General features: G+C 39.6%; 1 protein-coding gene across 1 annotated transcript in view; it reads right to left on the bottom strand.

The window, feature by feature from the left end:
* COL11A1 (collagen type XI alpha 1 chain) overlaps nucleotides 1-25,648 on the bottom strand; it is a 248,884-nt gene that overhangs the window by 76,596 nt on the left and 146,640 nt on the right. The window contains exons 23-28 of the mRNA XM_073571713.1: nucleotides 25,042-25,095; nucleotides 22,132-22,176; nucleotides 18,510-18,563; nucleotides 15,909-15,953; nucleotides 5,689-5,742; nucleotides 2,679-2,723 (exon numbers count right to left, since the gene is read on the bottom strand). Coding sequence (XP_073427814.1) covers nucleotides 2,679-2,723; nucleotides 5,689-5,742; nucleotides 15,909-15,953; nucleotides 18,510-18,563; nucleotides 22,132-22,176; nucleotides 25,042-25,095 — 297 coding nt within the window. The remainder of the gene's footprint in view (nucleotides 1-2,678; nucleotides 2,724-5,688; nucleotides 5,743-15,908; nucleotides 15,954-18,509; nucleotides 18,564-22,131; nucleotides 22,177-25,041; nucleotides 25,096-25,648) is intronic.

Below are 25,648 nucleotides of genomic sequence, written 5' to 3'. Positions count from 1 at the left end.
TCCCTCCCTTTTTTCTTTTGGGTTAGTAGTACGTGATTCTATTTTGGGTCATGGCGGTTTTGGGGGAGGGGGAGTCCTTGAAGTCGGTGGAAATTGGTTTTGGAGACTCTGTGGGTAGGGTCTCCTTCGTTTAAAGGTATGCTGGTCGTGATCTGGTGAAAGGTGGATGGGGAGTTTTCCTCGGAAGAGGGCGGATCCCCAAGGAGTTTGTGGACAACATCTATTGGTGTGCTGGTGCTCCCGAGCCTGTGGGGTAACGGCTGGGAGCAAATGGTCGGGGGTTGTTCACAATATTTGGACTATTTCACCACGATCTTGTGGCTTCAAGGACTTCTCCTTCCAGGGTTAAATTCATTGTACTCATGTTGTTTATGATACAATGTTTATTGTTTGTTTATTGTTATAATAAAAGGCTGCTGTGGCCATAAAATTCCAAAAGAAATACCGGTGTCTGTGTATTAGTGGGCGCCGAGGTGGGGGTGGTCATTTTATGGTCACGGTGGGGTTTTTGGGGGTAAGTCAAGACGCTTGATATCCCCTTACGAGGTAATACTTGACAATACCAACATCAAGCCACCCAATATTCTCTAAATTCTTCCACAACTTTTTTTTAGTCCAAGGGTCACATTGTGATACTAAACAAATTTGGGGGGCGCACTAAAAATGGGGTATTTCCTCCTGTGACATTTATGGAATATTGAAAATATATAAAATAAATGTCTGATGGTTACAAATTCAACTTACAGGACTCTTACATCCACCCATCTGCACTGTAATGATCCGTTCACAGGTATCAGGCGAGGATTTAGAAAGCGCTTCTGCTCCTAAATCCTCATCAAAAAATGGGGCAAATACTCTTTGAATAAGTTTCCCACTGATTTAAATGGGAAAAGCTAACTTAGTGTGCACAGTGATTTTTTTCATATTATTTTGAACATTCGCCAGTAAAACCAGTGGGAAGATTATTTAAAGAGTATTTGAAGCATTTTTTTAAATGTGGATTTACAGTAAAATTTGCTTCTAAATCCTCGTGAAAAAATTGTGTGAATAGGCCCTAAAAAGGAAGAGGAGATGAATGCACAAGCTCTCTACAATAGGTCATGGTTTTTTTGCTTACTGCATAATGTTTCACAATTCCCATAAACTATAGTGGAGATAGTCACAGACATGGAGCTATCAGTGCTCCATTAGTACTTGCCAGTCACTGCTCCTCAGGGGCTGCCACTATTCTTCTGCGGATGGTTGCCCACATTTAGTTAATCTGTCAAGCATTTTTCAATCTGATTGTTGGGGGCCGCACCGAATGGAAGCACTGTCCACATGTTGACCTCAGGCTGCAGGTTGTGCAATCCTGCGCTAAACCAACCAACTTAATAGGAGACATTTTATTGGTGGGAAGTTATCAGTCCCAGTGTGCCAGTTTTCTGGCGTAAAAAGTGGCATAATTCTTCTCCAACCCACATTTGTGATTGTTTGGATTTTGCACCAGCACAACTGGCGTTAATTATAGAGGAAACCTTTGCCTCCTCATAGTTGGAATAGATTAAAGTTTGTGGATCTAAAAGTCATGAGCCTCTTAATTATTCTGGGACATGTCATTTTAGTGGGATTTCCTTTGCATTGTCTGTTATCCTATGAGCATTTAATGGTTTTTAGGTGACAACCCAAATGAAATCCCCTAAGCATTTTTGGGAAGTAATCCTGTATTAAAGGGAATCTGTCACCTATTTTTGGGCCTATCAGCTGCCGGCACCAACATCAGGGGCTTATCTACAGCATTACAGAATGCTGTAGATAAGCCCCCGATGTAACCTGAAAGAGAAGAAAAATGAGTTATATTATACTCACCCATGGGCAGTCCGCGACCGGTCTTGGTCCGATGGGTGTCGCGGTCCGGTCCGGGGCCTCCCATCTTCTAACGGTGATATCCTCTTCTTTGCTTCCCGTCCCAGCTCCGGCGCACTGCTCTGCCCTGTTGAGGGCAGAGCAGAGTACTGCAGTGCGCAGGCGCTGGACCTCTTCTGGCGCCTGCACACTGCAGTACTCTGCTCTGACCTCAACAGGGCAGAGCAGTGCGCCGGAGCCGGGACAGGAAGCAAAGAAGAGGACGTCACTGCATAAAGATGGAAGGCACCGGACCGGTCCGCGACACCCATCAGACCAAAACCGGACCCGGGCCGCCCCTGGGTGACTATAATATAAATCATTTTTCTTCTCTTTCAGGTTACATCATTGGCTTATCTACAGCATTCTGTAATGCTGTAGATAAGCCCCTGATGGTGGTGCCGGCAGCTGATAGGCCCAAAAATAGGTGACAGATTCCCTTTAAGCACCTTCTCCTTTCCTTGTTTACAGGAATAATTACATGAAATGAATATACCGTTATACTTTTTATTGATCTAGCAAAATGAGGACGTGCAGAAAAGTGTAAAGAGTATAAATAGGTGCTTATTGCTACTGCCTGAAAATTAAACTTGACGGTTGACGTTCATGCGTCATTGAAGATTTCCCTATCAGTAAGATGGTATATTTCAGCAATGCTAGAAGTAGATTTATTCTAGTCTACACAATTTTGCTTGGATTTGGATTTAGATTTGGAAAAATTCAATTTAGAATTATCCTTCCATGTCCACACACATGTAATGACAAAACAGAAACACCCAAATAGGTATCTGCACCTTTTCTCCTTTGCCTCCCTTCAGTCCTCTGACACCATCAGCCCCCTAAAACAAAAAGAATAATATGTATTATTATATGGATTGCAACAGAATTCGACTTGGTGAAAACAAGATGAATGTAAATTGCCTCTCTTTTTCTAAATTATTTGCTTTTAAAGGGGTTCTTGGTTTAGTAAAGTAATTGAGTTCGTACAGATAGTTCCTCTATTAGGACTGCCGTGTCTTCTCCAGAGTGGAGAGCAGTTGCAAAGAGCATCTCTCGCATTTTAAGACCAAGCATGTGCGGACATTACTGTGCTTGCACTGGTCGTTCATTTCAAAGAAAACTGTGTAATGCATAATTTCTCCTACGGTGGCGCTGTGGGTAAATTAAACACTTGCTGCTGAATTCCACCACAGATTACATCAGTTTATTATCAAGAGATTGTCTAAAGCAGAAATCCCTGTTAGGACATTGCAATTTCAGCTTCTCAAATTCCGCATGGTATCTAGAAATATAGCAATAATTTAGCCTATCCTACTAACCTTTGTGACTATATTAAGTTTCTTTATAGTGACTTTATAGTGATAGATTGGCAGGTAAAACTGCCTGGTATCTGGTGCAGTTCACATTAGAATAAGCCTTAAAGCGATACTGTAACATCATTTTGCCATACTAAAAAGCCCCAATGCCATGCAAATCATGTAAAGTTCATCCCAAACAACTCAGTAAAACTAAACACCCAAGTATATGAGTAAAAAACATTTCTGACCTTTACTTACCTTCTACTTAAATCCTTGGCTTCCAGTGGTGATATGGGTAGCAAAGAAAATCGGTTTAGTCGCGCTCCTCTGGCCACTAGTCAGGGCCACCAAAGTTTGAGTGATGGGTTGTCACGGCCCTCTCTGAACTGACAGTTGAAGCTGAGTGTTGTCCTCAGCTTCATTTTTTCGATCTGTGTATGCTCTGGAACCTTCTGGAACTCATAGGCTTCATGCATGACCTAAGCGCCTTGAGCAGCATTCAGGAATCCTCTGAGTAACAGTGGCTTCCGAAGTATGCGAAGATCACAAATGAAGCTACGAACATACACCCAGCTTCAGCGTTCATGCCCTGAGAGTTGGTTGTCAGCATGAAGTTGTGGGATTTCCTCTGAGAAGGCCGTGACTTTGGAGAAGTGCAGTCCATTATTCAAACTGCAGAGGCCATGACTACTGGCTGGAAGATCGTGACTGAACCATTGTCCAGCACCACCCACATGACTGGAACATAGAGATTTACATAGAAGGTAAGTGAAGATCAAAAGTACTTTTTAATTATATACTGGAAAACGAATGGATACCAGAGCTGTAGAAATAACATAGTAATTCTTTATTTATACTATTTAAAATCACGTGGTTGATTCAGATATAACAAAAATATTAAAAAAAATACTGAAAGGAGCGACAACTAAGTGCCACGTCAATGTAGGAAAGCTAATCCTGGGTTCCCGTCTCCCACGTTCTCTGCAGGTTGGTCCTCTGTCTTTTCATGCCTTTATTATCATTTCTGTTTGGCATCTATCAGGTCTATTGTGGGCTGTGTCTATAGCAAGATGCCTATATTAATGTTTGTCGTTTAACTATAGATATACAACCAGCCCATATGTAAAGGCACTTTGCACTTTATACTTGATTTCATTTTGCTTCTTTTTTGGTCCATATTATTGTTTATGGGTATTTTGATTATTTGCTTATGCATTAGGCACTTTATCCTCAAACCCATTGCTTCTTTTTTCATATATATTGCTATTATTCTTAAGCCCCCGTCACACTAAGCAAGATCGCTAGAGAGATCGCTGCTGAGTCAAGTTTTGTGACGCAACAGCGACCTCAGCAGCGATCTCGCTACGTTTGACAGGGAGCGGCGACCAGGCCCCTGCTGCGAGATCGCTGGTAGTGTCGGAATGTCCAGGACATTTTTTTGATTGTTGAGTACCACTGGGTAGCATGCATCGGTATGTTTGACACCTTACCAACAACATCGTTACCGACTCAGAAGCGAGACACATAGCGAGACATCGTTCAAAAGGTCGCTACGGGTCGCCGTATCGCTGCGTCGTTGGGAAGATCTGCCTGTTTGGCATCTCACCAGCGACCACAACGTGACACAGCAACGATCTCTACCAGGTCGTATCGTTGTTGGGATCGCTGTAGCGTCGCTGAGTGTGACGGGGGCGTTAGTATTTACTTTATGGTCACTTGGCATTGTATATGGCTATATGTTTGAGGCATTGCACGTTTACATTAATTGTATTGGACCATATGCGTATATAGCTTTTGTATTTACTAAATGGACTTGTTGCAATATGAACAGTATACCTGATTAGACATACCGTATATTTTTATCTTTCGGCATCTATATAGACCTTGACTAGCTTTCCTGCATTGACGTGGCACTTAGGTGTCGCTCCCTTCTGTACTTTTTAATATTTTTAATATTTTTGTTATGTTTGAATTAACTATGTGATTTTAAATAGTATTAATAAAGAATTACTGTGTTAGTTCTACAGCTCTGGTATCCATTCGTTTTCTGTTTTTTCATAGTTGTTAATGGATGAGCTTTTTATATGTATGCCCCCCTTTTTGGTTTAGTAATTATACACTGGGTAGTTTAGCTTTACAGATAGATGTTAGGGGTGCATATCGCATGACCTGTGTAGCACTGGGGGCAGTTTAGTATGGCAAAATTACATAAAAGATTCCTTTTAAACTATTGATAAAGAATACTTTTTAGAGAACCCAAATAAAAGTAGACTTTAGCTATGGTATTTCTAAACGGCCATAAACCATATCTCTATGTTAATATTTGCTTTATAGAGTAAATAATTTATTAAGCTGGCCAGACTGGAAATGGACAAATTCACATAATTATGAATCAAGCACTTAACCAGACAATGGGCCACAGACTTGAGCTTTGACATCTGTGCCTGGTAAATGTCACATAAGTGAATATAGAGACAAGTCAGTTCATTAGTCATAGGTAACTTACCTTGACACCACGAGGTCCAGGATAACCAATAGGACCCTGGGGACCAGTTGGACCCTAGAAAAGAATGAAAACACAGCTACGGTGATTGTATCATTTAAGAGTAGAAATAGGGAGAGTAAAAGAAAAGGACTGCAATGAAAAATGGATCCCATGCACAGCTCCAATTCTTGTCAGAAACATCATAGACATGCTGGAATTTTTTTTAACGACAAAAACTACAACATTTACTGTGCCTACTATTGACATACAAAAGAAGGAAAAATCCAGGAACCAAAAAGAAACTTGACCTATGTTCAACGCGAATCAATTGTTCCTTATGTTCCTCCTTGAGATTGTTCTACTCCTTCATTGGTGTCCAGCTGTGTTTAATTAAACTGATAGGACTTGATTTGTAAAAGGCACACACCTGTCTATATAAGACCTCACAGTGCATGTCAGACCAAATGAGAAACATGAGGTCAAATGAACTGGCCAAGGAGCTCAGAGACAGAATTGTGGCAAGACACAGATCTGGCCAAGGTTACAAAAGAATTTCTGCAGTACTCAAGGTTTCTAAGGGCACAGTGGCCTCCATAATCCTTAAATAGAAGAAGTTAGGGATGACCAGAAGTCTTCCTAGACCTGGCCATCCAGCCAAATTGAGCAATCGTGAGAGAAGAGCCTTGGTGAGAGAGGTAAAGAAGAACCCTAAGATCACTGTGGCTGAGCTCCACAGATGTAGTAGTGAGATGGGAGAAAGTTCCACAAAGTCAACTATCACTGCAGCCCTCCACCAGTCGGGCCTTTATGGCAGAGTGGCCCGACAGAAGCCTCTCCTCAGTGCAAGACATATGAAAGCCCGGATAGAGTTTGCTAAAAAACACATGAAGGACTCCCAAACTATGAGAAATAAGATTCTCTGGTCTGATGGGGCAAAGATAGAACTTTTTGGTCATATTTCTAAGCGGTATATGTAGAGAAAACCAGGCACTGCTCATCACCTGCCCAGTACAATCTCAACAGTGAAACATGGTTGTGGCAGCAACATGGTATGAGGGTGTTTTTCAGCTGCAGGGACAGGACGACTGGTTGCAATTGAAGGAAACATGAATGCGGCCAAGCACAGAGATATCCTGTATGAAAACCTCTCCCAGAGTGCTCTGGACCTCAGACTTGGCCGAAAGTTCACCTTCCAACACGACAATGACCCTAAGCACACAGCTAAAATAACAAAGGAGTGGCTTCAGAACAACTCTGTGACCATTCTTGACTGGCCCAGTCAGAGCCCTGACCTAAACCCAATTGAGCATTTCTGGAAAGACCTGAAAGTGGCTGTCTACCAACGTTCACCATCCAACCTGACGGACCTGGATAGAATCTGCAAGGAAGAATGGCAGAGGATCCCCAAATACAGGTGTGAAAAACTTGTTGCAGCATTCCCAAGAAGACTCATGGCTGTACTAGCTCAAAAGGGTGCTTCTACTCAATACTGACCAAAGGGTCTGAATACTTATGACCATGTGATATTTCAGTTTTTCTTTTTTATTAAATTTGCAAAAATGTCTACTTCTCTGTTTTTCTCAGTCAAGATGGGGTGCAGAGTGTACATTAATGAGAAAAAAATAAACTTTTTTAAATTTACCAAATGTCTGCAATGAAACAAAGAGTGAAAAATTTAAAGGGGTCTGAATACTTTCCTAAACCAAGAATCTACAAAAACCCAAGTACATGCCCTCATCATCTGCCGCCTTGACTACTGCAACCTCATGCTCTGTGGCCTCCCCTCTAACACTCTCGCACGCCTCCAATCTATTCAAAACTCTGCTGCCCGATTAACCCACCTGTCCCCCTGCTATTCCACAGCCTCTCCCCTCTGTGAATCCCTGCACTGGCTCCCCATTTCCGAAAGACTCCAGGTCAAAACCCTAACCATGACATACAAAGCCATCCACAACCTGGGTCCTCCATACATCTGTGACCTCATCTCCCGCTACTTACCTAAATGCAACCTCCGATCCTCACATGATCTCCTTCTGTACTCCCCTCTTATCTCCTCTTTCCACAAGCGCATACAAGATTTCTCCCACGCATCACCCCTACTCTGGAACTCTCTACCACAACATATGATACTCTCGTCTACCATGGAAACCTTCAAAAAGAACCTGGAGACCTACCTCTTCCGACAAGCCTACAGCGTACAGTAACCACCGATCGACCAAACCGCTGCACGACCAACTCTACCCTCACCTACTGTATCCTCACCCATCCCTTGTAGATTGTGAGCCCTCATGAGCAGAGTCCTCTCTCCTCCTGTACCAGTCATGATTTGTATCGTTTAAGATTACTGTACTTGTTTTCATTACGTATACCCCTCCTCACATGTAAAGCGCCATGGAATAAATGGCGCTATAATAATAAATAATAAGAATAAGAATAATACTTTCCGTACCAACTGTATAGTGTATATGCGTGTGTATAGTATGTTCCACTAGGCATTAAGAACCTCCTAGGACCATATCATCTGTTATGTATTCACACAAAAGGACCTTCATTGTTCATAAGGCTTTAGTAAATGAAATCAGTATACAGGTAATTTCTAACATTCATTTAGAGCAATAATTCCTAAGTTTATCATTGTAGGGAATTCACTTACACCATTCATAACTCAAAAAACTCTTGATGTTGGGATGGGTTAACCATAACGTAATTCTTGTCCAAATCTAAAATTTGATTCAAATTTGTTGCTTTGTAAAGTAATTTTAATTTTCTTTATTGTGAAAGTTGGTCTTGCTGCTGCTAATACTTTCATTCAAAATTATTGCTCAGGACTCAAGGAACTGAAGAAAATTCTGGTTTGAAACATCTAGGATCTAGGGTCTTGCGTGGAGTATTGGTCTACATGTCACATGCATTGCATATGAATGTTACAACTTTGGTTGGTCTTGTGTCTTCACTCAGCAGAAAAAAGCAATATATCATGAAGACACAGTTATTGCATGTAAAAATTATTAATCCAAGTCATGTCAACCAGCAGCAGGTGCTGTTACCTAGAGACAAGTGCTTTATACAAAATTTTTGTTTCTCAAATTCCAAATTACATTTATAAATGTTGGCAATTACTCAGCAGAAACACAGTGGTAATTTTGACAATAGCAACTCTTTAAAGTAGTTTACAAAATTAACATAAATGTCTATTTGACTGTTCAGATTTGATAGCGGTGGAGATGTAAACAGTCATACTCGCTGCAGATGAGAATCTAAAGTGTACTTATCCATTCAGATAAGTTTTGAGAATAAACTTTCTGGCTGTCATGTGTGCGTACATGACAAATGAAAATATTTCTGGCCACTAGATGACTTGTTTCCTGTATTTTACACTAGTTTTCCCCTCTGTAGACTCTAGGTCCTATTTTCAGTTTTCTCTGAGCTAGTGAGTGGAGACTTGCTGCTATTATGTATCCTATACACAACACACACATATATAGATAAATTACTGAGAAGGGGGGAGGGGGAAATGTTTCATAAAGGGAGAAAAAAACACATTTCTATCATAATACATATTACAAAGTTTTATAAATTCAATTAGAGTGAATTGATTAAGTACAAATTTAACTCATTACAAAGCATGGCAATATGGAGGCCTGAAAACAGAAGAAGATGGAATTTCCACAGATTCGCTCTACTCTATTCGCTTATACTATTATATATTATAGGTTATTTCGGAGTACTTTTGAAATTTGGGTCCTTTTTGTTTTATTAATGCTATGGTTATTAAATGACGTTTTTCATATACTCTCTTTTAAAACATCCCTATGAAAGTCAATGATTACTTTTAGAGCCTTGAAAATTTAGATAACTAGATATTATAGCAAATTTTGTAATCTGTGACTGTCAAGTGCATTGCGCCTAAAAAAAGAGAAGTGTTAATAGTTTCAATTTTTCAACTAACAAAATTCCAAGTAAATTAACAAAAGGGGAATCTAAATCAATTCAACACTTGGTGTGACCGCCTTTTGCCTTCAAAACAGCATAAAAGCATCAATCCTTCTACAGGTGCACACCATATGTGGCTGTTCCAAACATGTTTGAGAACTAACCACAGATCTTCTGTGGATGTTGCTTGTGTAAATATTCCTCCCTCTGTAGCGCATGCCACAAAGATGTTGAGATCAGGGCTCTGTGTGGGAGAGGGCAGATCATCACTTCCAGGACTCCATGTTTTTTCCTTACACCGTTGATAGTTCTTAATGGCATAGACTGTATGTTTGGGGTCATTGTCCTGCTGCAGAATAAATATGGAGCCAATCAGACGCCTCCCCAATGGTATTGTATGATAGATAAGTATTTGTCTGTATTTCTCAGCATTGATGACACCATTAATCCTACCCAAACACCTAATCTCATTTTCTAAAATGAAGCCCCAAACTTGCAGAGGACCTCCCCCATGTTTCACTGCTGCCTGCAGATACTCATTGTTAGGGCTCACACTCACTTGCGAGAGACTCGCACAATTCTTCTCCGAGTCTCTCCTGTGAAAACCTGGCATTGCCGCCGGCACTCGGACTGGAGCGTGCGGCTGCATAGAAACACATATAGTTGCACACTCCGGTCCCAGTGCCGGCAGCAGTGCAAGGTTTTCATGCGAGAGACTCGCACAACAATTGTGCGAGTCTCTCGTAAGTGTGTCTGAGCACTTATACCAATCACCGGCCATTAAGCGACCAAACTGTTCACATTTTGAATTATTAGTTAGAGCACCTGCCGATATTTTCTGCACACCGGTTCCTATGTTTTTATCCATACTTTAGTTGGCTGGGCTTGTTTCCATGCCAAATATATGTTTTTGGGGCTTCACTATTCCATGAAAACTATATCTGGTTAGAATTTTCTGAACAATACATGGACATAGCTGGGACCCACTGGATTTTGCCAGTTCGGTGCTAATGGCAATGGTGGATATCTTTCAATTTATAATAGAAATAAGCATGAAGTGTCTTTCGTCTGCTGCACCAAGTTTCCTTGGCCAACCACCTCTATAGTTCTCAACATGGCCCATCTCAATGTTGAGAAATATGTCAAGATATTTATCCATCATGCAATACCATCAGGAAGTAATCTGATGGACTTCAAATTTATTCTACAGCAAGGCAATGACCCCAAACATGCAGTCAATTTCATTAAGAACTATCTTGAGGGTAAAGACGAACAAAGAGTTGTGTAAGTAATAATATCGTCCCTGCAGAGCCCTGATCTCAACATCATCAAGTCTGTCTATATGAAGAGACAGAAAGATTTGCACAAATGACATCAACAAATGATCTGTGGTCAGCTCTGCAAGATGTTTTGAACAACTTCCTTCCTTGCCAAGTTTCTTCAAAAACTGTTTAAGGCCTGTTTCACATTTCCGTTTTTTGACGTCAGTCAAAATCCGCCACTTTTATAAAAAATCGGATCCGCCCCTTTTTTTGGCGGATCCGTTTTTTCCCCCCATAGACTTACATTAGCGACGGATTTTGACTGACGGTCGTCCGTCTCACCAGTTTTTTGACGGATCAGTCAGAATTTTAGCGGCTCCCGGGCGGAGGAGACGGACTCTGAAACGTTTTTTCAGAGCGACGGTCCGCTATTTTGTATTGCGCATGCCCGGCAGACTTGCTCAGGCAGGGATTTTAACCCTCAATAGCGTTCTGGAAAGGCCATGAAAAAAAACTCTCTTTCTCTCTCATTTTTCCAGGCCGCGGTTGCTTTAAATTTCACCCTCTTGCCGGCTGCAGCGGATCCGTATACAAAACGAATCCTGTGGCATCAGTTTGGCCCATGACGGAGACGGATCCGTTTTTTAACCGCCTGGCAGATTTTGACTGACCTTCAAAGACGAAAATGTGAAACAGGCCTAACCCAGAGGAATTGGTTTTGTTTTGAAGGCAAATGGTGGTCAGTGTCACAGTAAATATTAATTTGATTTAGATTTTTAATTTGTTCATTCACTTTGCATTTTGTTAATTGCTTAAAAAATAAACTATTGAGACTACTATTTTTTAAAACATTTTACTTCACATCAATTCCAACACCTTCCTAAAACTTTTGCACAGTACTGTATACAGTGGGGCAAAAAAGTATTTAGTCAGTCAGCAATAGTGCAAGTTCCACCACTTGAAAAGATGAGAGGCGTCTGTAATTTACATCATAGGTAGACCTCAACTTTGGGAGACAAACTGAGAAAAAAAAATCCAGAAAATCACATTGTCTGTTTTTTTTTCATTTTATTTGCATATTATGGAGGAAAATAAGTATTTGGTCAGAAACAAAATTTCATCTCAATACTTTGTGATATATCCTTTGTTGGCAATGACAGAGGTCAAACGTTTTCTGTAAGTCTTCACAAGGTTGCCACACACTGTTGTTGGTATGTTGGCCCATTCCTCCATGCAGATCTCCTCTAGAGCAGTGATGTTTTTGGCTTTTCGCTTGGCCACACAGACTTTCAACTCCCTCCAAAGGTTTTCTATAGGGTTGAGATCTGGAGACTGGCTAGGCCACTCCAGGACCTTGAAATGCTTCTTACGAAGCCACTCCTTCGTTGCCCTGGCGGTGTGCTTTGGATCATTGTCATGTTGAAAGACCCAGCCACGTTTCATCTTCAATGCCCTTGCTGATGGAAGGAGGTTTGCACTCAAAATCTCACTATACATGGCCCCATTCATTCTTTCATGTACCCGGATCAGTCGTCCTGGCCCCTTTGCAGAGAAACAGCCCCAAAGCATGATGTTTCCACCACGATGCTTTACAGTAGGTATGGTGTTTGATGGATGCAACTCAGTATTCTTTTTCCTCCAAACACGACAAGTTGTGTTTCTACCAAACAGTTCCAGTTTGGTTTCATCAGACCATAGGACATTCTCCCAAAACTCCTCTGGATCATCCAAATGCTCTCTAGCAAACTTCAGACGGGCCCGGACATGTACAGGCTTAAGCAGTGGGACACGTCTGGCACTGCAGGATCTGAGTCCATGGTGGCGTAGTGTGTTACTTATGGTAGGCCTTGTTACATTGGTCCCAGCTCTCTGCAGTTCATTCACTAGGTCCCCCCCGCGTGGTTCTGTGATTTTTGCTCACCGTTCTTGTGATCATTCTGACCCCACGGGGTGGGATTTTGCATGGAGCACCAGATCGAGGGAGATTATCAGTGGTCTTGTATGTCTTCCATTTTCTAATTATTGCTCCCACAGTTGATTTCTTCACTCCAAGCTGGTTGGCTATTGCAGATTCCGTCTTCCCAGCCTGATGCAGGGCTACAATTTTGTTTCTGGTGTCCTTTGACAGCTCTTTGGTCTTCACCATAGTGGAGTTTGGAGTCAGACTGTTTGAGGGTGTGCACAGGTGTCTTTTTATACTGATAACAAGTTTAAACAGGTGCCATTACTACAGGTAATGAGTGGAGGAAAGAGGAGACTCTTAAAGAAGAAGTTACAGGTCTGTGAGAGCCAGAAATCTTGATTGCTTGTTTCTGACCAAATACTTATTTTCCACCATAATATGCAAATAAAATGAAAAAAAAACAGACAATGTGATTTTCTGGATTTTTTTTTCTCAGTTTGTCTCACATAGTTGAGGTCTACCTATGATGTAAATTACAGACGCCTCTCATCTTTTTAAGTGGTGGAACTTGCACTATTGCTGACTGACTAAATACTTTTTTGCCCCACTGTATATTCCTTGATTCAACTTTGTTGTGATTATGAATTGGCTTTTCAAGAAGACAGTTTAAGAAAGAGATCCTAGAACTACTTCTTTGAAAAATCATGATTGCAGAACCATATGGATAAAAATAGCAGATTTTGTTTGCATTCAGTTTTGTTATATGTCTTTCCCCACTAAAAGGAATTATACAAAATGGCAAAGATATGGTCTGCAAATGCTTAGAGCAACATGTGAAACCTATAATAAAGTCTTTTTTAGAAGTCTAACCAAACTTTCAGATAAATTTGTCTTTTAGAGGAGTAGCTGTTTAGAAGAATAAGGGCTACTACACAAAAATTCTGTGACATACTGTACAAACATTAACCATCTATTGCAACATAAAAAATGGTCAAGATATGGAATAGTCTTCTCAGTGGCTTTTCAGAGAGATTATATTGTCACCTGAGATAACACTTAAAGGTGTTGTCCAGGATTATATAATTTTTTTTAATATGGGCCTAAAAACTAACAGAGGAAGTTCCTAAAAAAGGCAACAACCTGCCTGTCCTATTAGGCGGCAGCAGCTCAGAAAAGTCACTGATCGATACTGTTGGCGTTTCAGCTTATCAACATCAACAGAGCCTCCCTTCCTCTTCCGGTCTGCTTTGTCAATGGGGGCATGACTTCCAAAGTCATGCTGATTGAAAGTCAGTGCATTAAAGTAACAGAATGTTGACAGTCATGCCCTGTCAACAGAGCAGAGCAGAAGAGAAGTCGCTGCTCTGTCGAAAGTTATGTCAGCAAAAGCTAGTCAATTGCCGGCAAGAGCGGTCTGTGACCAATTAGCAACTACCTGCCTGTTAGTTCTTGGCCCTGTAGTAAAAAAAAATAGCCATTAATAATACCTTTAAACTTTTGGTCTTCTAATCAAACTGGTCAAAAGATTCTTTAGGTTGTGCCCCAATGTTTTGGGCACCTAAAGTTTTTATCTCTATTATTTCATTGCCATGACACCGCTACTATAATTTTCGCTGTTTGGCTTTACTCCTCTATTTGAGCCTTTGTTGTAATAAAAATGTACTTTCTGCATAACAGATCAATGAGAACATTCATATGGGGAATAACGTGGATAAAAGCTGCATTTTTGTAAGTTGAACATAGGTGTTGTATTGGAAAATCATTAAAGATTGTTTATGACATGATGCAACATGCATTCTGCGTTAGCTGCTGTACATAACCTAGATTTACAAATACCTGGAACTAGCTAGAAGAATCATTGCATCACAGAACAGTGTGGACAGTGTGTTCTTTAGCAGTTCATCATCTAAATTGTTGCATTGAATTTTTGAAACTATGTATATTTTGCAAGCAAATAGTTACTGCTAGATACAAAAGCAGGTACTATTCTCAGAGGAGACAAACAAGTTCTTGGCTATTGGCTTTTTGCTGGTGTTACATAATCCACATAATTATAAATCAAAGATGCTAGCATGCTAGAATAACTTATCTCTGTGCTAATATTAATAGGAACGTTGCAAGCGTTTATCTACACAGAGTGGACTATAAGCACAAAAAGAAGATGCCAAGCAACTGAGGCAAGGTCAAACTCAGCGTAAACTGAAGCCTTTCCAAAGACACTAGGTTTGGGTTCATGTATTACATTTGAGGCTGCCTGGAAGTCTCTTTTTTTTACAATGTCCACCTCTGATACCTCGCTCTGACGCTCTTTAAGCTTACATTGTAAAAGCCATTTCCAAATCACGCAGAGTGCAGTGTGACTCGGAGGGTCTGTAGAGTGGTGACGTCACTGAGACGAGGAGAAGAGCGGCGCTGGGTACCAGAGAAGATGGCAGTAGGTGAGTATATAAACATACTCTACACTATCAAAACATATACACAGATTTAGTTAAAAAAACATGGGAGGGCTTTTTTAACTGACCTTAAGGAGGTTGTCCACTACTTTAACATTGACGGCCTAGCCTTAGGACAGGTCATCAATGTCTGATCTCGGTGTTACGAACCTGCACAGTACAGCACATAGTGGCCATGGCTGGGTACTGCACATCCACCCCTTATTCAAATTAATAGGGGGCAGATATGCAGTACCTGGCCGTGTTCACTATACAGTAGATGGAGCTGCACTGTTCTGGTTAGTTAGGGTTAGGGTATATGGACTCATACACATACTACTGAGCCAATACATCCTTATTGTCCTTATTTCTTATATAACCATCCTTATAAACATGAACGTCCTGTCCAACACAGGCTTTTAAAGGAAGAGAACAGTAAGCTACTATGGAAGTGCTCTGGCGATGGCTTATGTCCAAGGAGAATTAAAAAAAATAAAACTTTCTCTCTTCCAGTATCATCTGTTGGGGTAGAGTTGCGAGATCCCCCATACACATTAGATGGTCACTGTGTTTGGCTGACCTTTGTATTTATGCATATATTAAGTGTAAATTCCCATAAAGTCTTGGGGCTAAATAAAAATATTATTGTACATGTACTAAATTAAATCCTCTTCACATTACTGAAAAATAAAGACTTTGAAGGAAACTTACCACTGCACCCTTTTCTCCAGCTGGCCCTTCTTTTCCAGGGTGTCCCTAAAATGGGTAGGCAAAGTTAGATTAGATTCCTCCTTTACTTTTCTGATAATGAAGCATATAATTAAAGATCCATAATGTGCACAGCCCTAAATGATGTTACGAGCTTGCCAAGCACGCATTCTGCTGAAACAAGAACTTCAGTTCAATGTCCAGCGAATGTATCTCTCCATAGGGGCCTTTGTCAGAAATCGAGGAAAATAGAAAACTGCAAAACAGAATTGATAGCAGGTGTTCGGATTTAAGTCATATTAAAGTAATGTTTTCTACGCTGCTTGGGATCAACCCAAAAAAAGAACAGGTCTAGGAGGAGGTAATTGGGCATGATTCACAAAAGGTCAATAAAATATTAATTCATTTCTGTGCTTTGTTTCTTATTGTCATTTGATTAGTAACTGGCACGAAAATAAAGAAAAGCCATAATGATGAAAAGTGAACAGCAAATTATAATAATGCAGCAAAAACATGAGTAGAGAAACCGAACTGTATTATCAAGTGTGCCTCTCATGTCATCGCTGTATTTATTTCCTAGGCAATAACACTTATCTAAAATCGACAACAATAACAAACAATATATTGTGGCTCCCTATAACTCATAAATGTTCATATAAACTAGAATTTTTTAACCATGATCTGAAATGCAGGTAGCTTTATAAGTTATGTACCGCAGTTAGTGAAGAGCTACAATTATATATTTATTCACTTTTAGTGGATGTAAGATTATTTGTTCAGCTACAGCAATTAAAATGAGTGTGTAATGTACTAAATTATTCAACCCTACATACGTGAGGGGCCGAGATTTTTATGATTTGGGCCTCGATCGCAAAGCAGAGCGATATACAGTTTGTTTGACGCCTTTGACTCTTCATATCAAGTAGTCTGCTAATTAAAGGGTTTGTTCAGGACATGGAATAGGTAATCAATATCTGACACCCAGAACCCCGGCTGAGCAGCTAAAATCTGTTCCAGCAGCGGCAGAAGATTAGTGATGTAGGGGATGGAACATGGCAGCCCTATACAGCATTTTGTAGTCAATATTGAGCAGTGCACTTTATCTTCGATCTAATGCTATTCCCCTTCACGTGAATGGGAGATAAAGGGCAGAGCGAGGCAAGTGAGTTATTTACAGGGCTGTTGTGTGCTGCCCATTAAGTCACTACTGCTGGAGTAGATTTTGGCTGATCTCTCCCTTCTAATATTGATGACTTTGGATGACCCAATGGATGAGCCAATTGTTGACCATGGATAGATCAACAATTATTAAATCGCAGACAAATCCCTCTTAGCAATGTATGGCTGAGGGTTAGAAATGACTCTTGCGTCATCTTGCACCCTCTGCTACCTACCCCTTTGCTTAAAACCATCCCTGGGTGTTCCCCACGCCTACATTGTAAGTGTCCAGTTAAAATGTCAATGCACATAATGTACATAGGAATACTGGCTTAGTGTAAACACATTCATTTTGTTCCCCATTTCTGGGTGTCCATTAACTGAGTCTCAGTCCTTCTCAGCCCTTATCCACATGTACATCATTGGACTTATGGTAAGGTTTTAATACTAGAGGTTAGGACCATCCCGAGTAAGGTCACCGTGACACGGTGTGATAGGCTTTTATATTTCTTTGATCAATATTATGTTAACTAAGCACTCTATATTATTTTCAGGCATCATTGCTACTTTTATATTTACTGCAAGGTATTTGTTCATTTTATCTTTATTTTAGGTTTTTTTCTGTTTAGTGGCCAGTGTGAACATGCGCCTAAACGCTGCATGTCTGCCAACTTATATTTCAGTTAATTTCTTTCAGTTTTAGTGTAAATACAGGTAGATCTAAAAAAAAACTACAATTAGCCCTTTGTGACATATTTAGATAAGACGATAATCGGCAAAGGAACATTCGTAAAAATGATCTTTCCTAATTATTAGTTCCCAATTATTAGCCAATGTAACACTGGGGGATCACAAGAACGATGAGCAAGATGCTCATTCATTGGGTGATTAGGTCATTTATGGCAAAGTGAAAGCCATCGAACGGAAGTACAAATAGGGCATGTACTGCCAACAATATTATGCTGCATGAGGACAGAATGATTGCAGTAATGATCGAGTGTTCACATGGTTTTTTTCAAGATGTGTAAAGGCGGCATTAAAAAGAGAGACAATCAACTTGTAAGTTGTTAATGGGTCAAGATTAGACCATCTAAATGGGTCTTTAGTTAGGATGTGATTGACATACTGTGATAACTATTTTTTTTTAATTCAAATATATCTGACGCATGCACTAAAAATAAAATTAGGGTGTAAAGATTGTGGGTTATGCCTGTGCATATCGCCTCCAATGCATCTCAGCAACCTCAGACCTTTGCTAATTTCATTGGAGATGACATGCTCTGCAGCTCAAATCTAAATTACTGTTCAGACTATTGTGATGATATTTTTTTCTGAGATTTCACTTGTTTTTATGTAAAAATAAAATTTTTCATGTTAGCCCGCAAAATAGACTGGTTATGTTCACTAAATGCATGCCGTACCTACAGTAAATAATTTTCTACTTACCGGGGGTCCGTCAGCTCCAGATAATCCAGGCAGACCGGGTTTTCCGTGTGGTCCCTAATTACACAGGGTACATAAATATGAATGATGTTTGGATGGCAGAGACGTAGCGCACAGTCCAGGGAAGAAAACAGATGAAATGCTCATTAGCTGATAGATTTGTTGTGTAATTCTACATCTCAGCATCTTCCCTTCCATGAGATTTTTTACTGAAGTAATATACAGTTATGAAGCAATTAAACATGTAATCCACAGAAAACGCTGCCATAACACGGAAACAGAATCCGTCTTTCATCTTGAGGACAAATCTGTTATAAAGTTACAAAATAGAGTTTTTTGCCTCATTTACGAGAATGCTCAGAATAATTTTCACATAATTTAGTTATTTTACATACAAAACTTTGAAGATTTTGTAACATTTTACAATCAGACAAGACTCAACCTAAACCAACATTTTATATAATAAAAGCTGTACGGCATTCAAGCTGTCTGTATAGTGCAGGTTTCTAAATGGAGAAAAACTGATGATGTCGAGGTAGGGGGGAAAAGCTTCTAATTTATTCAAACTCATTAAGACATTACGATGAATTTTCTCGAGTCTGACATAGGACTTCTCAGAAGTTCTGAGAGCAATCACGATGTGCCAATGAGTTTGAAGAGTTTCTCTCTACTACACCTGTAAGGCTTTGTCACATCTTTTTGAGGATATTGACGAAAATGCCAATCAAACTAGCAGTATTTAGTCTAGTAAAACTGACCAAAATGCGCTAGACCCATTGTGGTCAATAAGGTCCGTTGGATGCCAAGGCTCTAGAGCAAATCAGGAGTCCAGAACCACCAATAAATTTGTTGTACTGCTTCTTTGACAGAGCAGAACAATGGAATTAAATAAGCACAGGCTGAGTATAATGTACTGATAATTATTTTATGGCACTTAATCAAGACTTGTAAATTAACCCTTCACCCTGCTTGGCATATATGCCTGGGTTAGCCAAATTGGAGATGGATAATTTTTCCATTATGCTATAAAAGTGTATAAAAGTACAAGAGATAAGTCACATTGATGTACATTTACCACCTCACCAGATGCCGGCTGGTTATGCATTATATCTAAGCTATGTCTAGTCTAATTTCCTAATAGACATGACCACTTAAAGAAACTGCTTCTTTCTCAGGTAAATCAGCATAAAAAAGGAAGAAGGAAAAGACTGTTTTAACATGAGTCTCAGCACCTGGGTTGACCTGCATCTGCAACCCTTGGTAACCAGAACACGTTTTTATGAAGGACAGCTCCTCTGTGCTAAGGACTGTTGAGGATATCACATGGTCCGATCAATATATTTTTACTACATGTGATATCATCAACTGTTACTCATGCCTTCCACATACAGCAATCTAGCTTTAGAAGCTGTCACATTTCATGGAAATAAATGTAGTTAATTTAATGCTGAACTTAAAGAAATGATCCTTAGAGTCACCGATTATTTTCTAAAACAAAACTTGTTCATGTTCAGCGCTGAGGGTTTTTTTTTACAAGTAAAAGGAATGATTTTCCCCATCATTCTCTTATTTTTTATCTAGTGGGAAGTTTTTTTGTTTTTTTTTCAGAATCGAATCCTTTCAACAAATACATCATGTGGTATGGACGCTATGTTGACGACCTGTTGCTTATATGATTGGTCAGGAGACACAATGATCGTACCACATTTCATTAATTACCTTAAAAATAATTCTATAAATCTAAAATTCAGTTTTTCAGAATCCAATATTAAAATTAACTTTTTGGTATTTAAATCTAGAAGGTAATGCCAGTACAGGAAAAATCCATTGCTCCAATTTTTCAAAAACCAGTCAGCGGCAATGCTACATTGCAGGCTCATCAATGCCATCCTGCCCACACTATAAATTCAATCCAATAGGGAAAATTTATCTGGGTAAGAGGAATACGTTCTGATGAAATGATGCTTATTAAAGAAAGTCAAGTCATTAAAGATAGATTAAAAATGAGGGGTTTCAAAAAAAGTAGTATTGAGAAATATTTCAATAGAGCAAAAAACAATACTAGAGCCAACGCACTGTAATCCAAAAAAGACAATTATATTGATAATGACATAGCTACCTTTAGTACTCCATACAGTTTGCCATATAATGAAATAAAAAATATAATGACTAAATATATCTCCGTCTTATTTTAGGATGATAGTTTCAATACGATATTGGATAAAGGCAACAGACATGTAGCTTGAAGAGGCTCGTCACTAGGAAACATTTTGTCACCCAGTTTATATCACAAGCTTCCACTTGTTTGTACAAATGTACTGGCAAATAAATGTAACCTATAAGTATGCCACAAAATTGCAAAAAATTGATGAGCTTTGGACTATAAATTAATTCCTTAACTGCAACACACAACATATGATTTATTGCATTTTTTGTAATATCTGTAATTTAAAATCCACAGGACGCACAAGTCGCAAACTAAAAAAAAGAACTTCAGAACACCTGCAAAATATTACCAACAAAAATAGAATGCATTCTGGTGCAACAAAACATGTTTTAGACTCTCATGAAGGAGCAATGGATAATTTTTCCTTTTTTGGCATCAAAAAAGTTAATCCACCTATCAGCGGAAGGGACTGGAAAAAAAACTTCCTGAGAGAAGCGGATTGGATGGAAAAATTGGACACTAAAGTGCAGATGAGAATGAGTTATAGACACTATGTTTATTTCTTTACAATTAGGGTATGTCTCCATGGTCAGTAAACGCTGCGGGTTGGACGCTGCGTACAGCCGGAGCATCCAACCCGCAGCGTCCAGATGTTACAGCATAGTAGAGGGGATTTTATGAAATCCCACCTCCACTATGCGTTCACCAATGCCTGCATATACGCACATGCAGCGCGTCTTTCTAGACCACAGCATGTCTATTTATCTTGCGGAAACGCTCAGTCTCCGCAAGATAAATATCACAGTCCTATGTATAGGATGTGGTGACTCCGCATGTGTTCAATGAACATATGCTTGTATCACCGCACGTACAAAAGCCGGCAGTACTTTGGAGGGAGCTGCCGATTTGTGCCCATGGAAACATACCCTGCGTATTTTACACTTATGTACTGTATACTCTTACAATCCTGCTTGATTAGGTATTACTGATAATTTTTCATTTCCTTATGATGTATTTCCTGCTTCACATGATTGGTAAAACTAACTTTAAATACACTCTATGACTAAGGGCGCCAACGCCAAAAACGCGTCGGAGTTACAGTTTGTTTTTAATCTCGGTCACAGTAATCTATGCTTTATTTTTCTGTAGGATTAAAATTTGAAGATTTTACAAAGATGTGATAATTCACATTACTTTTGGTTACTTTCTCAGGTATTTTCCCCATACGCTCCTGATGATATGATATGATCTATCTATACTAGTTCTGGAATGACTCTCTTGATTTGATGCTGCTGATTTACACACTATAGAATCACACATTACTGCAGGATTTTCTGCAAACTTACACCTGACTCAAACTAAATATCAATTTATTCTTGATTTGAAAGTTTCTATGCAAATAAAAATGGTATAAGCCAGAGTTTAGTTTACAACAATATTAAGCAGAGGAAATGTTACCTTGTCACCAGGTGGCCCAATCGGACCTTGTGGACCAGGCAGACCCTGTGCAGAAAGAAAAACATTACATTTCAGGGTCTCATTCATTGCTGTGTGCTGAGAACAGACCTGCGCTTCATGACATTGCCTCACTGAGCCGCATTCCAGAACCCACACTCTGCAGCCAGTATTCAGATGCACAATCCCCCATTATTCCCCGGCCTCCCTGCTCAAACCTGTACAGAGCAAAAGTGCTGATGTGTCCATGGCAAACACCTTCCTGCTCGGCGCATCCACCTCTTAGGGTCATCTCACTTATTAAAAACAATTCTGTTTTCACTTTTCAACAACATCACTTTATAAAAGTGGACGAGGGATCATCCCCCAAAATATTGCTTGGGTCTTACTACTGAGTCTCCTACTAATTCCCTATTATTTCTTAAAAGGAATTTGTTAGTAAGATCAACCTCCATAAACTGCATATATGTAACATGCAGGTCTTTGAAATATAAGTCCATCAACCTTTTTATATCTTCTATCTGTTGCTGCATTCCTGAGAAATCAGAGGTTTCATACAAATTAAAATGAGGCGTTAAGTGCTGTGGGAGTAACAGAACATTCACCAATACTCTGCATCAAGAGCTCCTTTCCCTACCCAGCACCAGCTTCTTTAGCTTGAATGTTAGCTCGTTGTCTGTATGATGTCAGGTAACAAAATCAGCGAGCTGACAATCAAGCTAAAGAGGCTGGTGCTAGGTTGGGGAAAAAAACCTTAGGAGGCAGTGACTTGTTAAGTGCACTGTCACATCTACAGCACTTAATGCATCATTTCCATACATCTCAAAATGCTAATTACTCTGTAAATGCAGCAACAGATAAAATATTTTGATTAATTTACATTTAAAACACCTGCATGTCCATATATGCTGATAATCAAACTAAAGAGGCTGGTGCTAGGTCAGGGAAAAAACCTTGTGAGGCAGTGACTTGTTAAGTGCACTGTCACATCTAGAGCACTTAATGAATCATTTCCATACATGTCAAAATGCTAATTACTCTGTAAATGCAGCAACAGATAAAATATGTTGATTGATTTAAATTTCAAAGAGGAAAAATGCTCAAGTAAGAATTGGAGGTGGTTATTGGAGGTGGTTTTCCTCTTCTTTGATCACTCTTACATGCATCATGTTTACCTCTGATTCATGTTTTCGTTTAATATCCATCTATTGAATAACATTTATTTTTATCCTTACCTCTTTTGAGTGGTGTGTTTTGGATATTTTGTATCCTTTTCTTAGGTTGTATATGCTCATAACTCACCCAGTCATTCATGGTTTTGATTATGATGGGGTCAGTGATCTTGGTACTCTAAGACCCCTTACATATATGATATGTTTATGGATTTTCTCTTGGTTGCATGTCCATATATGCGGTTTTGGAGGGATGATGTTACTGAAAATTTCCTTTAAATAGTGAGACATGGTATTGCTGCTGCTAAATGCAATGTGTATTTGACTAATGGGAGTAGCCAAAAAAAAAAAGAATATAAAAAAACCTTTAAGAATCCTAAAAATTAACTTAATAGAAAACATGGTTGCACCAAAGAGCAGTCACATTAAAGCCTTCTGTTTGTGGCTAATCTCTTTAAAAAATGCCATCTCATATAGTTGGTTAGTTGGTTACTGCGAGTAGTAGACTAAAATGTTTGCATTAAAATCATGGCTCCTTTATGACCTGCTAGAGATATTATAGACTTAGTTTGGGTTAACAAACTGCATTGGAAAATCACTTTTTATATGCATCTTATTTGCAAATACTGCGTTCAAATGTGACTGTTGTAACTGACTATTCGGCCATTGGCCCCCTTTGGCTTCAGGTCTGTAGGCCTTGCCTAATTGCCTAAATATTGAGTCTACCCATGGTTACTGAATTCAAGTCACATCCAAAATCTCAGGCTCTGATTCATAAAAACAGATGTTTTTCACCCCAGTCTTCACCTTCCCGATGCGAGCAAAAAAACATGGCCAACAGCTTTTTTTGCCCGCCTCAAAATAGTTGACCCTGATGAAAATTAACAAAAAGTGACTCAACCTGCTTTATTAAAGAAAATGGCACCACTGGCTGGAAGCCTTGACACAGCCACTGTTGTGTGGCAAAAATGTGATGTGAACCCAGCCTAAGCGCAAAACCACTTTTGAAAAAGTTTGGCGAAGCTGGCATAAGAGCAGAAAAATCTCAAAATGTTAGTACAGCTATGTGTAGAGACATTTTATGACTTTTCAAAACAATCATGCCTAAATTTTGGCACAAAAATTGAATGAATAGAAGTTGCAAAACACGGATGTGTTAAACTGACGTAACCCCGGAATTTCTGCGGCAGATGTGAATCCGTACAATTATTATCCTCACTGTCATTACATGCTGAATACGTCTGAATAACGAACATGATTGGGAAAACCTAATTAATTTGCATTGTAGGTGGAATAGCAGCAGATATGGTGAACATATTGCAGCAGAATCCGCACCGAATTCCATGTCAATTCCTCGACCTGTGAACTTAGCCTGATACTTGACTCTAGATCATTTTGTATGTTTACCGCGTACCTAATCCTTGCACTGCGTATTGGCATTGTACAATTATTGTTATCCCTCAGGACTGAAATGTTATTATGTTTATAACAGAAATTAACGAATTTGACCAAATCGGTGATTCTATAGAAAGCATTCTGTTACATTAGACTATATAGAAATAATGGAAAAGTGCAATGTGAAAGTAGTAGTAGCCTAGAATATTACATTATCCTAAGAAATCACATATATTCTAATTGAAGTCAATGGAAAAAGCATATTAATAACAGGTTTATATGCAGTAGATAGAACAAGCATCATTAGTAGGTCGTGGCACTTAGATCATCTTTATACAACACATACTTGAGGTCCTGGAATTCCTTGTTGACCTCCTGGTCCTGGTTCACCTTGAGGCCCCTAAAATGCACAACAGTAAATTACAATATGGTTAATTTAATAAACATTTGTGGCTGTTACCATGTAGTTGTTAGTTATTGCAGGAAAACCTATGGCTGTACTGTCACATTGCTCCACTCAGCTAGTACAGCTAGGGTTTTGCCATTTAGAGCAGGCTGTTACATGTCACTTAAGTTTTCCATTAGGAGGTCAGATCCTGAGTGTGGACACACCTTCATGTGATCTACCCACCATAAGTGATGCTCCAATAAGAAATATTATCAATTTCACCATTTTTTTCAAAGGCTTTATATCTGACTAAAACATTGAGGTTGACAACACAGGTTTGTGTACGTGCAGTTTTCAAGAGCTAAAGTGGTTATCTCATTAATTCTTCAGGAGCACACCGCTCCTCTGTCTCCCAGCCTCCTCCTTGCCTTGTAACACAGAGCTCCTGATGATTCACCATTTGGGCCGACAGCATGGCTGAGCGGATGGCCCACACTATGTGCTCTCTAACGATGCGGATTTCAATGCGATTGGGGAGGTCAGAAGATAACAAGGGAGATGGGAG

The sequence above is a fragment of the Dendrobates tinctorius genome, unplaced genomic scaffold (genome assembly GCF_039654945.1).
Source record: "Dendrobates tinctorius isolate UK_male_01 unplaced genomic scaffold, ASM3965494v1 ptg000029l, whole genome shotgun sequence".
Lineage (NCBI taxonomy): Eukaryota > Metazoa > Chordata > Amphibia > Anura > Dendrobatidae > Dendrobates > Dendrobates tinctorius.
This window is presented reverse-complemented; position numbering and strand designations above follow the sequence as displayed.